Raw genomic sequence first — 15383 nt, 5'->3', positions numbered from 1 at the left:
TCTGGAAAGCAAAACAATGGGCTGGTTACTGTGATAGGCCAGACCACAATATGTCATGCTGCCATTTCCCAATTTATGAGGTAAGGTAAGGCTATTTCTATTAAAGAATTATGATCAGTCAGCTACAGTGGTACCCTTGGTTCTTTGAGTAAATAGACTGTCTCTCCACCAAGTTACATATTCCATATGTTCGGTGACTGACCTCCATAGGCAGTGGACTATGTAGTGATTGAACAGGTGTGTTGGTGCGTGTTTGAGAAAGGTCACCACATTACTTTCACCAATTCAGTTAGTTATGGTTGTGGGCTATACCACAGCACTAGTTGCTGGCTAGTATCCTTCTTCATATGTTGGAGAAAGGACACCAACGTTACTTTCACCAACTTAGTCAGCTATGATGTGGGGGCTACACCTAAGCACAATAGCAGAGATGTGCAATAGCCTGTCAGGTGCCTCTTCCAAACCACCAAGCCAAAGAAGCCAACCCTACTTTCCTCAACTTGACACCCAAGAATGTGTGAGTAGAAATGTGAAATACTCTGTCAGATGCCCTTTTATTGCCCAAAGTAGCCTCAGAGAGTTACCAGTCTATCTTCTCAAACAGCTTCAAAGAAGACCCAGCAATCTTTTAAGAAGCTGAAAGACCAGCTCTCCTTCCAAAAATCTTTGTGGATTATACGCTGCAGTCTCCTGTTGGCATGTCTGCTACTAAGTCCATGCGCACCTTGGCCATGTAGGATATTACCTTCAAGAAATAGCAACATCAACTGCCCTGTAGGGGTCAGTACCAGAAGGTCTATATGAGAGAGAATATCTCATGTCCAGATATGATCACCAGAAAACAGCTGAAGTTAACCCGGTATGGGAACAGAGTAAAATGTGTGGATTCGTGTCACCTCAGGGCTTCTGTACATGATATAGAAAATGCTGCTTATTTGAACAGACATCACAGATACGTTCACTTTTATTCAGATTCTATTGTTTGGCTGTTATGGTTTAAGTTTCAAAAGTATAAAAAAATTCAGCCCGCTTTGTCTGTTCACAAACACAACTCGTCTGCTTCCTCAAACAACCCAACAGTGCCATCCCCTCAGACAGTTGCGAGTTTGTTTTTCCAAGAAGACAGCTCCGCAAAAGTATCTTTTCCCAACCTAATCCACATTTGACACAGTGCTGCAGAAAGCCATTAACTGTAAGAGCACCGACCCTTTAAATCGTTGTGTGGACACGCATTCAGTTTGTCCATCAAAGCTGCTATGCCTGCCGTTCAGCAGAATATGAATGAAGTGGGAGTTGACCCTCACCTTTCATCTCCTAGACAGAATTCCTGTCAGATATGAAAACACACGCATGCCTGAGTCGCTTCCCTTCACCTTGTTTGTGAAGCGACACATTTAATGAGACTCTTTCTGGGGGAACTTTGCCATTGTAACAAGCTGCCCGTTTGATGTGTCTGTTTGATTATCCCTCAATTGAGTTGAGTGGAGCTTGTAAACATCAGCACAGGGCACAAATCAGAACAAGTGGAAATCACCCACCCTTCCCCAAAACTTTGCTTGAGACCACTCAAGGTGAAAAAAAAGGAAGCTTTTCATTGAATTGGCTCTGGATGTGATGAATAATGTAGCACACTGCAGTGGTACACTGGAGTACTCTGCGCCATCCCATTAATAGGTTTTAACAACCTGGCGGTGTAGTAGCTGACCCAGCTGTGCCCCAAGAGAGGCTGGAGGTGTACTGGACCATTTTCTCTCTCTTTTACTGCCAGGATAGCTTCAGCCCTGGATGATTACAGAATTTGACTCAACTGAGAATGACAGCACCACTCACAATGGATAGATAGAGCCAGAAATGTACTGTTTAAATCACTGACTCACATTCAAATTTCATAAACGTGTCCTTGCATTACTTTCTTTTTTTTAATTGCTGGTCGAAAGCAGGGCATACTTTACTGTACCTGCTGAGGAAATTCCTGGCCTGCTCTTAAAAGCCTTAAACTTGAAATCCCTACGGATGAAAGATAAAGTGAAACTTCTCTTTGCTTTAAATATTGCACTGTACTTCCATTTTCTGGAATTCTTGCAAAATGAAAGTTCCTTTTAACCCACCCCTCTAAAGTTTCCCATCTCCTTTTTTCCATTACGCACATCAAATATTTAGCTCCCTACAGTCTATAGAAAGAGTTACTCTGTAGGAACTACTCCCCAAAAATATAACATTTCTGTTACTGTGGAATATTTTCCCATCCTTCTTCTCTTGGCAAGGTCGCAGAGAGGGAGAAATATCAAAGCAAAATTGGTAAATTTCTGAAACAAAGACTGCAGCATGAAATCAATGCCCATCACACATCTAAGAGTGTTAAGTTGAAATGTATTTTGCAATGCCAAAAAAAAAGGAAAAAAGAAGAAAGGTTCTGAAGGTGCACCGACTGTCAGTGATGCTGTGCCTTGTTCCTTTCATGCCTCAGTCAGTGCTCTACATTGATGCTCTTTTGAAGATAGATTACATCTTGTTTTAGGTGTAAAAGTACAGTACACTCTGCCTTTTGCACATCAAAAAGCTCATTCAGACAAAATGGGAATATAACATTGTGCTTCCATTGTCATTAACTGTGTAAGGGACGTCCTCTTTCCCCTGCTCGCCTTTTTTCTCTGCCTTCTTTGTGTTTGCTGTGCGTACCGTACCTGTTCTGGTGTACTAGTGTTCTTCTTCTTCTTCTGTCTATCTAACCCACCCCCATTTGTGCCTCTTTGTTGCCTTCTTTTGTGACTTGTGTGTTCCCCATGGTGTGTGTATCTGTGAATGTGTGTGTGTGTGTGCGTGTGTGTTGTATCTGCACAGTTAACTATTGAAAAAGACAACCTCAAAGAGGCTCAGACACTCAACAGGGAATATGAAGCCAAGGTGGGTGTCCTCTTTGCATGTGTGGCCCTTGACATAATCTCACAGTTAATTAACATCAAATCCAAGTTTTGTGATAAATGATTGGGATTGCAGTGCCTCAAATCTTCTTTGTAAATGATCCTCAAAGTGATTCTTGGACTGGTTTTGTTAGCTTTGTTCTTCTCTTTGCATGTGTGCCCCACACTGTGTTATACAGAAATTTGCAAAGTATGTTTGAATTTCACAGAAAATCAACTCATTTCTGACATGAATTCATCTGCAATACCTCATATTGTAGAGGGATCTCAATTTGCCATACTGAATCAGTTTTAGAGGCATCTCTGCAGGTTTGACAGCATACTTGATGAAGCACTTTCCCTTTAGAAATTAATAATCCACAGGAAAAAATAACCTCTACATTTTAAAGACTTTTCTCTGTTGTTAGCAGCTGCAGTCTATTGTAAACCCTGTTGGGGTTTTTTACCCACACACACATTTCCTGCCCCTTAAATGCAATTTTCATAAGTAAACACTTGGTGATTGAATTCCTCTATCAGAGATGAGATTGGGGCATAGATTTAATCACATTGCATTCAGAGTTAATTACCTGCCATACTGACCTCCCCATTGACTTCAGGAGACTATGAATTCAAATTGGATGGGTTGTATTAAATCTGACTTCTGCTTAAAAACTGAGATCCAGATGGGCCTCACAAAGGCAGAAGCCATCTAAAAAATATTCAAAAGCTGGTGAGAAACAATAACCTATAAAATGCTTGATGCATTGATGCCTGATAAAATACAGATTGGCAATCAACACCTAATGTAAGAAAATATATGAGAAGATGATCTTTTTGGATTCATTTATGATGACAGTTTGATTATTTTTCACGTGTCAATAAATGACAGAGAACATTAACCAAAGTGGACATTCTCCAATAATGAAAAAAGACACCAATATAAATAAATACATAAACAATGGAATAAAAATTACACAAATAAATAGAGTACAGTTGAAATTAATATACAAATCAATTGCAGAATAAGTTTTGTTGTGTGCTGTTTATAGCCTTATACCAACTTCAAACTAAACTTTTAGGATTATGAAAATTCATGATTAATTCCATCTTGTAAAACATACAACATATTTTTCCCTGTCTATGTGGATAGACATGTCTGTGTATTTTGTCCCACATACTCATTGGAGCTTACATATTTATATTCATACATTAATCAGCACAAATAAACAATATGTTTGCTAGTTCAGACCTGACACATGCACATGTATTGGGCACTTTATTACAATGCAGAACATACAATCTGATATTTTCCAATGGGAATCCAGTATAAACCTGCCACTCTGATTAAAGTCACTATGCACAATTGTTACATGATTTATGTTTTACGATTGTTTCACACTTCATGGATCTTTTTTATACCGTTATCGGAGCAGAGAGAAGCAGTGGTATGGGCTCCCAAGGGTTTGGTGAAACACTAGGCTTATTACCATTGAGTAAATCAGCAGGCGGAGCGAGAGAGGTAGAGAGCAAGAGAAAAGACAAGGAGGGCTCTTGCATATGGAAACAACTGCACCCTCATTTAGCAGCTAATTTGCCTCCATTTTCTCATATTAATCTTAAAAGAGGAAACGGGCCACAGAGGGCTCTAGATTGACAGACATGTAATCATTGGATGTGGATTCTCACTGAAGGCCTCTGGGCCATGTGTGTATGAGGCTCCTTGCAGAACACCTCTTTAATTCCAGCCTCAATAAACAATTTGCCAATGCCATTATGTAATGAAACTCAACTTAATGTCTTTAAATATGAAGCCAATCACATCGCCCTCACACAATCAAGTGACTGGGAAAAACCCCATCGTGTGGAATTGGTTATAGAAATGAGAAGTGGAAGTGGAAATGCTTTTTTGGTAAGAGCCGACATCTAATCAGCTTTACAGATCTATACCTGTCTAATCTTGCATGTCTGTGAATTTTCTTATTTGCATAACTTTCTTCCTTCCACGTTTTTCAATTGGCATAATCGCTGACTACCTGTGTATATGGTATGTGTGATAGAGCAGACATGTCACAGGACTAAAAGACTTTTTTCTTATCAGTCTGAGGTCTAATTACTTCCCCGTCTACTGTTTAATAGCCTGCCATTGTGAGGAGTCATGACAAAGACTTAATGGGAAAGCAATGTTCTAATCTTTTGTACATTACAACAGGAGTAGATCATAGGTTTGACAACATTGTTCTTAGTGTTTACATTAAAATCTACTCAGATAAGATATCATAGTATGTAAACCTTTCAGCCAATTAATGACGCTCCTTGAGAAACAGCGTCTTTGCATTATTACAAATCAAATGAAGGGTTCAAATGATTTGCAAACCATCACACTCAGTGTCCCAACTTTTTTTGACTAAGAGTTTAATATCTGAAAAACTCAATGATTTAATAGAACTATTGCAACAAGTTTTAAAAAAGTTGCCATGTTGCAATTCTAACCAGGAGATATAATACAATAAAAAAAGAAGAGAATAGAAAGTGAAAAACAAAACATCCACAATACTTTGCATACTGTTGCAAACTGTACATAACCATATTCTCAACATCATCTTATAATTTGGATGTCAAGATATAGTTAACACAAGTATGTGGATCATTTTGAACTGTTTTATATTTTGACTTAAATTTAAAATGTGAATCAACTCTAAAAGTCCCACTTGGTTTTTCCAGTACATGCATAATGCCAACTTGTGGAAGTGTTACAGAGTGATTATAACGTCACTGATCTGTGCATTGAACACTTTATTTTCATTCAACAAGGAAAATAGTGTTGTTATCCAAAAGTTCAGAAGGACAGACCCAAAATACTTCTTCAACAAAATAAATAAACACTATTGAAAGACATATTTGGTTGAGAAATAAAATATAGATATACAGTTTTCTATGCAAAAGTGGTTAATCTTGCTTTTACTGCTTAAATGACTCACAGCCAGGAGAACTTGGCAAACAAAACCAAAACGTTGCAAATATCCGATCATGTTCTTTTTGGCTTCAAAGCTATAAAAACAGCATAGAAAAAGACTGCCTTGTCCTTTGAACCTTCGAATCATTGCCATAGAACAGTCTCATGATCTGGTTTACTTTTTTTTTTTCATATATTCTTGCCCACAATCAAAACTCATGGCACGTAATTACACACCAAATCCCGCAGGCTGTTAAATCATGACATTAAACATAAAACCTGCTCCTTGACTGGTCTGACAAAAAATGATTTTTTAGATTGTTATTACATTATATTGTTGCTGTTTGGGCCAATGTGTCACTTCTATTTGCAGATTGCAGCTGGTCCACCTGCAGCTGGAGCACCTCAGGGGCCCGTACCAACGGGTGCAGCTGCTCCACCCCCTCCTCCACCGCCACCTCCCCCACCTCCACCTGGTGGCGGTCCTCCACCACCTCCACCTCCTCCTCCACTTCCTGGCCATGCCGGTATGCCACCACCACCACCGCCACCACCTCCGCCCCCTGGTGGGGGTCCTCCACCTCCACCACCTCCTCCTGGTTGTGGGCCTCCCCCGCCTCCACCTTTCTTCGGGGGTCCGGGTGGACCTCCGCCGCCTCCTGCAATGCCTGTAATTAAGCTGCCTTATGGACTGGAGCCCAAGAAGACCTACAAGCCTGAAACAGTGATGAAGAGGGTCAACTGGACCAAGGTATGCTAATCTGAGCTATACACCTTTATTCTATGTATACATCATGTATAGTGAGCAGGTTAGATCTCAGGGTAAGGAGAACCCAGGTGAGAATTGAGGGGTCTTGTCTCATCCTGAAGGGGTTCCATGTTGGAAATAATGTATAGTGAGCGGTTGTTATCCAATTAGAATCCCGACAGGGTGAGCAAGACCTGACGCAAAGCTGAAGGGCATTCACCCTGAATGTGAGACCTGAGACATAAAACTGAGTCATTTACCTCAGTGTTTTCCAATTTGGAGTGCTAACAGAAACTAACATTTTTGCCACAGTGTCAACAGGCAGAGGTGCTGCACTGCTTTCTGCAGGTTAATTAACCTACGGTCATGTTGTCCCTGGTGTCACTTTTGCTACTGAGAATGTCATAATCACCGTTGTTGTGGGGTTTTAACCAATCAGAACCAAGCACTTAACACAGCTGTGTAATAACTGATACAATCTTAGATATTTTTGTAACAGAAACATGATCATCATGCACACATACAACTGAATGCAATCTCCTTACAATCAAGCTAATGTTTTGTTGCTTAAGAGGATTCTTGAAGTAACTCCTCACTAAATGTAAATGCAAAGTTGAAGATCCAAATCAAAGTTTTCTCCATTCAGACTCCTTCTAATTAAAGTCAACAGCCATTTAGGCTTGGTCACACTGTTCCACACTTAGCACCCATCTTAAAGTATACAACAGTAAACAATTTTAATGCTTAAAAGTCCTTGAATGTGCACATTCTGAGCATAATTGAATGAAGGCTGGGTTGGGCAATGTACCATCACATTTAAATACAGTTTCAATAGGACATTTTCCTGCGTGTGGGCCATGGATAATTTATCCATCACCTCAGGACTTCTTGGAATTAATTTAATGGCTCTCTCTTTGCCTAAGCTTGAGTGACCTTGCGTTGAAGCCCTCAATTACTGACAACAACCAAAACATAAGACTAGTGCTTTTGACATCATCTTAGAATTGCACATTACATTTAATGGTTTGAGTAGAATGAAGCTATGCTAAAAATGAATTTTGAATTGGATTTTCTCAATGTGTTAGGGTGATGTAGTTATGTCCTCATATTTTTGTAATTTTCTCCAGCAAAACAAAAAGTAAACAAATAAAGGAATGATGTGTATTCTGCACTCAATTATGTATTCAACAACAGGCCACTGCATTACACACATAAATGATAGAGAGACATCTCAATATGCAAGTCTATGTTGACGATTGCATTATAAGCACCACATTACAGGTCGAATCTCTGTCACCTCAAGGACTCTTTAAAATGCCAGTATGCAAATGCATGACTCTGTGTGGGAGTTTCTTGAGCAGTAAGGAGAGATATTAATAGCGTCATGTGGCAGTATGAAATACCAATCCTGTTGTGCACATCGGATTGTGCAACAAATTTTGTGCTGTGATACTCCACAACATAATTTGTCATTTTTCTGTGCAATATGCACGTGCTTCCGCATGGATAATTTGTGTGCGTGCAGTCAATTGCATATCGCTGTGTATGGAAAGCATACAGAAACGAGCTAATGTGCAGGAGAATTAACCTTGCCTCCACGGGAGTTGTAGTTTGGTGATGCAAATGAAATTCATAACCACCTGAGGAAAAACAATCTGTGTCTCTTGTGCCGATTAAGTGGGACAAGAGTCGTCTGTCTCCTTTCTGTGCAGCAGATGGAAGTAGGGGACATCCAGGAACAGCGATGAATTGGCTGCATAAAGGAGTTGTGAATGTAGCGATGCTTGATATTTTACATACCTACATTTCCTCTATCCAAGATCCCATACATATATGACAAGAGAACAAATCAAACAGATTTCAAAGAGAGGAAGATGACTTACAGTCAGTTTCATATGAAGCCAAAAGGCCAACTGATATTTCTCGCTCCATCATCTGCAAACATTTGATGTATACTTACATACTTACAAACATACTGTCACTCATACACTGCATATCATATCACAAGTAGGACTATTTGTACATTTCTAACTGCAGTATGAGTTCTCCAGTCATGCCGGGGATGTGATAGCAGAGCATTCTCAGTCAGAAACGGCAATACAAGGCACTCACAAGGGAGAAGATCAGCTCAGGCACACACTGGGAAATGTCAGCTTTGTTTAAGTGCTAAATGCATTTTAAATCAGCTTGAGTTATTTCTTCCCTGAGTGTACTTGCACATTTGTATCAGTTATTCCCACTGAAAATTATTAGTGAAGATTAAGCATGGGACTGTCCAAATGCCAAAATAAACAATGGGCATGCATTTTTGTCTTCTTTATATGCATTACCCATGAAAAATTAGATTCATATAGTCTTACCCGGCTAATTAAGGATATCTGTGAACATGTGGGAATGGCAGAACAAAGCTGGGATGCAGAGGGATTAAGAAAATAACTTCTGCAGCATTAAAAAGGCTCATTATTAAGCTCAAAATTAGCTTGTTATATACAGTTGCTACAAATTCCTGCACTGACATATAGAGATGACATTTTTTGTGTTTTATTTTTGGCAGAAAACCCAACTTAACATTTGTTTATTTGAAGTATGTCCCTACATCACTTTCAGATCAACGTTACAGTTGTTGGGAACAATGATGTTTTATTGTGCTGCGCATTTTTTTCAATTTTTAGAGAAGCTAAATGGAAAGGTCCCCATTACTTATCATGGTGTCAAACTGTAGAGTTGAAATGTACGCCTTCTAATCTCTTTTTGACTGTTTGAATACACCATTTTTGCACTGGTTATTCAGTGCTTTGGATTGTCAGTAATCTTTCACATACTCAGATAACAAGGCTGGGGTTGTCTGTTACTAGTACATTTGGAAAAAAAACCCTATGATTTTAATCTGAAAACTTGATTTGCCTCCTTTAAACGCTATACATTTAACCTGTCATACATCACTGACTCATATTCAAATTCATTCTGTATGGGTATCTGAAAATAAATATGTCGAACAAATATCCTGGTGCACCACAGGGCACCTTTCTTAGCCACCTTTATATGTCATTATACATGCTGTTGTTTGCCATTTTTCTTAGATAGTCTAATGTAGCATAACCACTTTGTGTTAATGTTTCATATTATCAGATAATCACTACACTACACAATAACACATTTCTTGAAAACTAGAATCTTCCTGTGAACATGTGTGTTGTGCCCTCGGTCATCAGAAATACATTTAGACAGAGCCTTGGGAAAAAGTATGACTCATCCTCATGTTGATTCCTTCCTTCCTTGTGACTTGTTTTTCTTTGTTTAAAATGCATTCAAGACCTCAGTCATTAAGATATGTGAATTGGACTGTGACTACCAGCAGGTTTGACTGTTTTGTGCTATTATCCTGGCGAAGCATGAAGCTGAGGAAAGATGTTACTGCTAAAAATGTCCTTGACTTGGGTGCTTTTACATTGTTATGTCGTGTCACTGGAAACAAGCTCACCCACAATGGCCAAAGATGGTTAATATTTGTTTTGTTTGGTGTCAGCTTAGACTGTTTTGTAGAGGTAAAACAAGATGTGTCTGCCATGATGTAGGAGAAGGAAGTCTTAAAGAGACACATGATGATACTATGCACAAAAGACACAACTACAAGATTTAACATTCAACACATTCCAAGTATTAATGCTTGAATCTGAGTGTTTTCACTTTTAAAATTGATCAGAGTTCAAGTTTTTTCTCAACTTGAATTTTTATTTTGAACGTTTATTTGCCAACCAAAACACAGTTCTCAGATTCTGAATACATCGTGGGAATTTATAGAGAATTGCCACCCTGTGATCTGGGAATTTAGCCAATATGGTAACAGGGGCCAAGTCGAATATGTAACCCGAGTTCAGCTCACTGAGTGTGTGGTACGCCAGAAGCTAAACCTAATAGCCGCTCCTATATTGAAGGTTGCCAGTTTTGGTTTTTGAGAAGTAGGGTGATTTGGTTCAGTGTTTGGACTCCAGGCAGATCTTAATCTTTAAAAGGTTTTAGAGGAAGTATTTTGGGCCATTTTTTGTTTTAATCTGTAACTCACAGATCAAATTCTGTTGTCTTCATTGTGTCTCACTTTTATAGCAGTCCAGTTTTAATTGGCAACATTTCTTCATTGAACTCTTTTTTCCCCAGAAAACATTCAAGTTCTCAGATGTGCAGCTGAGAACTTGAATATGTTGACCACAATTTCTCGAATATTGTGGTTAAAAGCAGAACACGATCATCACAGCAAGGATTAGAGAATGATGATGAAGTTTGTGGCACAAAACAGAAATGGTGTTGAATATTTTAGTGTAGTTGTCACTAAAGTGCTGTTTTCCAGCAACTGTACTTGAAACAGCACTTTTGGTGTTGCATAATAATGATCTGAAGTAGCAAGAAAAGAATAACAGCGACTCTGACAGCAGTTTCCAGGGAGTGGCATGGGGACATTAGAGATTTTGAATTAGTCAAATTAGGTTATTTAATTGCTCAGTTAAAGACAATGAAGATGATCTGAATACACCAAATGTATCCTGCCTGACAGCAATATTATTTCAAGAGAAAGGCACTACATGCATTTCACCTCTGTGTAGTAAAGGTCTGACGGAAACTTTTAATAGTGGAAAAGTTTTATTGTTTTATTATTTATCTTTCGGTTTTTTTTACATATTCATTTTTTCCCCCATATTCCTTCCTTTTCTTTTTCTTTCCTTCCTATTTTCCTTCCCCCTAATGTTCTTATTTTCTGTATCATTCTTCTTTTCCTTCTATTCCTTTCTCCTCTTCTCACCTACTTATTTTCATTTTTTCCTTTCAATGCTTCTCCGTTTTCCTCCTTATTCTTTACTACTTCCTCTTTTCTTTTCCTTTTTCTCTTTCTTTATTTTCCTCCTTGATTTCCCATGTCTCCTTCTTCTTTGCCTTCATTACCTTCTTTTCCTATTCCTGCTTCCTCTTCTTCAACTCCTTCTTTTGTCTTTTTCTCTTCCTTTTCCTCTTTTTCTAATTTCCTGCATCTTTTCATCTGTTCCTTTTAATTAATCTTCTCCTTTGTCTTTACCTTCTCTCCTTCTTCTATATTTTTTCTTGTTTCTTTCCTTACTTCCTCCCTTTATCATTATCATTAACAGCAGTATATATATGTCTTTTATGAATTTTGATAGTTGCCCATGTTTCAATGTATGCTTGTCATTTTGCTGCATCATATTTCTGCCACTCTCCTGAGTGAGGCCATCACACACACACGTCACAGACAGCATTTTTGGTCTTTGAGTGGGTTGTATGTGAGCAAACAAGAGCACAGAGGCACTTTGTTATCTGCACTCAACACCAACACCTCTTACGTTGAAAGTTTAATAAACCTTCCATTAAGGCACCTATTACTGCCATTATAGGACCCTGCAACACTGTCACACTCATTGCCGTTACTATAGGGCCCTGGAAATGATTGCCCAGCTTTAGCTGGATCTCTCTTGTCTGTGTTGCATGAGTGTTGCACTTAAACCTCTATGTTTATGCGATTCCTGTGTATTTCAGCGAGGTTAACGGTGTTGGTGTGATAGGCCAAGTATGAGTCCAGGTCTTGATAAAACACTACAATGATAAGAGCTCTCATAATGACACTTCAGCCAATGTACAGAAGACATATTGTTGTGTCACATGCATTATAAGCTTATAATAACAGCGACAGAATAGGTGTTTAGGTGTCTGTAAACTCCTCTACCTCTCTTCTCAACTGAGTGTCGAGGAAATTAAAAAAGGGAGGAGGGAGAAAGCGTCCTCATGGTTTGCTTTCACCTCTGTGTGCATGTGTGTGCTTGGCTGCTTCTTCAAGCTTTTGAAGTTTTCAGACGCGTCTAAGCAGGAGTTATGTACGAGCAGAGCTGCTGATGTGTAGTGCTGCAAATTGAAAGTCAAATATTTCATTCATCTTAGGAGGGATCAACATGAGTTTAGATGGTTAAGGTTAGGTGAGGATCACTCCACACATCATCACCTTTGCCACGTAATCATTTGATTTGCTATCACATGAAAGTTTTTGTTGTTGTGTTTGCTACTCTGATGCCAAGGATGCACACAAGGGCATCTGTGTGTCCAAACATAGAAAATAAAATTTAAAAAAAGGGAAAACACACACACACACGCAAACACTATCTCCAGTGAGAAGAACTTTTTGAGTGGCAGCTTGGTGGAATGGCGGTCTCTGATTGTGGTGATAATGGAATCCTTGTGTCATTGCAGATAGTGCCTCAGGAAATGGCAGAGAATTGCTTCTGGATCAAAGTCAAAGAAGAGAAGTTTGAGAATCCTGACCTATTTGCTCAGCTCTCCCTCTGCTTCTCGTCACAGAGCAAAGGTAAGAAGGCATCATCTCTCTCCTCCACCCCCCCTTCTCTCCCTTAATTAATCTCCACACCAAGCTTCATTTAGCCTCTTGGCAACAGACGCCAAGCCACTTTCATCTTGTGACACTTTAAGGAACAATTTTTCTCACTGAAATGTTAATTATCCCAAAAAACCAAGAACTTTATTTTCCACTGCATTTGAACACCATCTATGTCTGCTCTCAAGTCAAATCTCTGTGCCAATTAGGGGAACCAATGCTCTCACTGCAGTGTTTGTTTGTGTCTTTGAGAAAGCTTGAAACACACTGTGGCTGCTTCTTGTTTTCGCTCTTTGTACCCATTGAGTAGTTTCAAATCAGTGATTTTGCGAGGCACGTGGGTGTGCAGAAAACTTGAACTTGCACATATATGTGTGAACTGAGAGCAGTTATGCTTGGTTTGCTTCTTGCCTTTTCCAGTCCAATAGACCAGTCTTGCATCGGGGAGGTGGGGATGCTTTTGTGATGGAAGCTCTGGGAGTTTTCTTGTCCCGGCCAGTTTGTTTCTCAGACACACAACCAGGCTACCTAACTTGCTGATGAATAACACAAGCAGTAGAGAACAAGTTTGTTTTGTTTTCATAGATGGAGGAGGTTGTGTGAAGGCACTTGATGTATTCCTCCCCATGACAATTTGAGTGTTTTTCCACTTCTTTGACAGTGTGCGTGAGTGTGGTACAGTCCTCTTATTCTAGCAACAGTGGGAGGGGAGAAGTCAGAGGCCTGTCAAGCGCTGAACAGTCAAATCTGAGCTCTGGCAGGGTGTGTGGACATAACTATACAGAGTCCTCTAACTTTTCCCCATATACCCTCCCTCTGTTTGGATACCAGGCAGGCTGCCTGCAGCTTCTTACTCCGTCTTTCTCACTGCCTGCAGGTCTGCAAACTCTGCTCATCTCCTTTTTTGTTCTGTGAAATAAATAGCAATTTTGCCTCTGCTGCCGCAAGGTGATTTTCCAGCATAATACAGACGGAGGGAGAATATGGGAAGAAGAAAAAAAAAAAAACTGTATTAGGGAGGTTTAATGAAGTGGCAGGGATAGGCCTCTCTTCTTATTCTAGAGGATTTCTGCCACAGGAGAGTTTTGTAGCATGTCCTAATAGCAATAGCAATTTAGTTATAAAGCACATTTCATTACAGGTGAGCCCAGTGTGCTTTGTGCTCGTGGTAGAAACGAAGAAAAACAAGAATTAACAGTCACTACAATCATGGATACAGAAAGAGATAAAGCATGCATTTACATCAGTCCAACACAGAGCAAACACTGAAAAGCAAAATCAGGGAATAACAACAGAGAAAACGTACCTGCACATTCAACCAGCTACGCAAGTGATCACATTTACACACCTGCACAGAGACACAGAGACAATTCGTAGTGCAGGACATTTTACATTAAACTGAACATTTCATTTAATGGTCAAGTTAAAACATTAGCATGCGTATTTGTCTTTATTCACATTAAACAGAACATTTCCAGTGAAGGTATTTTTACACAAGGTGGTCAAAGCTTCAGCAGGAATATTGATGTCCATTTTTTTTTTACATAAATGTTATTATTATCACTTACTACTTATGGTTTAACTTAGTGATCTGCAACTTAAAAATGCTCTCTCCAGCTCTGCTGCTGTTGCCTTGATTGCAGGACATGATCTTGCCCTACTTCTTCCTATCAGAGATGGTTTGGGCACAGTAGCTCCTGAGGCTGCTCTTACCTCTGTGCCTGCAAATGTCTGTGCACACAGTTGCTAGTAGTTTATATGTAAATGAAGGACATGTTTTTTAAATGTCGATGTGATCGTTGTCTCAAAGTTTAACCCCTGAAACCACTCCTTTGCAGGTATGGCAAACAGCCTCTTAAGGAAAAAATGACAATTATATATTTCATGTACATGTATTGATCACCTGCTTCATCACCTTTTCCTGTGAGAAATAGTAACTTCTGATGACTTCTGACCTTTAAATTATAGGCAGTTTATGGCCTTACTTTGGGTAAAAATGATGTGGGAGACTAGGCTGACAGCAGCATCTCACACAGCCAACATGCTTCCTGTGGGAAGCAAATGTAACTGTCATCATTTCCTCCACTCTCAAGACCAAGACCTTGAAACAAAGATTTTTGCCACAGTGTCAACAGGCAGATGTGAAATGTGACAAACTCTTTTCTGCGGGTTGATTTGATATAACGTGTGATCAGGTTGTCCCTTGTATCAGTTTTGTTGCTCAGAATAAATCATCATGGTTATGGGGTTTTGACCAATCAGAATCAAATATTTAACACAGCTGTGGAAAATATTTGTAGCGTTTTACTTTTAGACACTTTTGACATCTTTCCCATTTTTATTCAAATGTATTTTCTCTGACTTGATTCATATATTCTCTCAGGCGGAGAT

At 39.3% G+C, this 15383-nt stretch overlaps 1 protein-coding gene across 1 annotated transcript in view; it reads left to right on the top strand.

Annotated features, from left to right (window-relative positions):
- diaph2 (diaphanous-related formin 2) overlaps positions 1-15383 on the top strand; it is a 376472-nt gene that overhangs the window by 166265 nt on the left and 194824 nt on the right. The window contains exons 19-21 of the mRNA XM_034690901.1: positions 2842-2904; positions 6230-6607; positions 12851-12965. Coding sequence (XP_034546792.1) covers positions 2842-2904; positions 6230-6607; positions 12851-12965 — 556 coding nt within the window. The remainder of the gene's footprint in view (positions 1-2841; positions 2905-6229; positions 6608-12850; positions 12966-15383) is intronic.

Source organism: Notolabrus celidotus, chromosome 8 (genome assembly GCF_009762535.1).
Source record: "Notolabrus celidotus isolate fNotCel1 chromosome 8, fNotCel1.pri, whole genome shotgun sequence".
NCBI lineage: Eukaryota > Metazoa > Chordata > Actinopteri > Labriformes > Labridae > Notolabrus > Notolabrus celidotus.
This window is presented reverse-complemented; position numbering and strand designations above follow the sequence as displayed.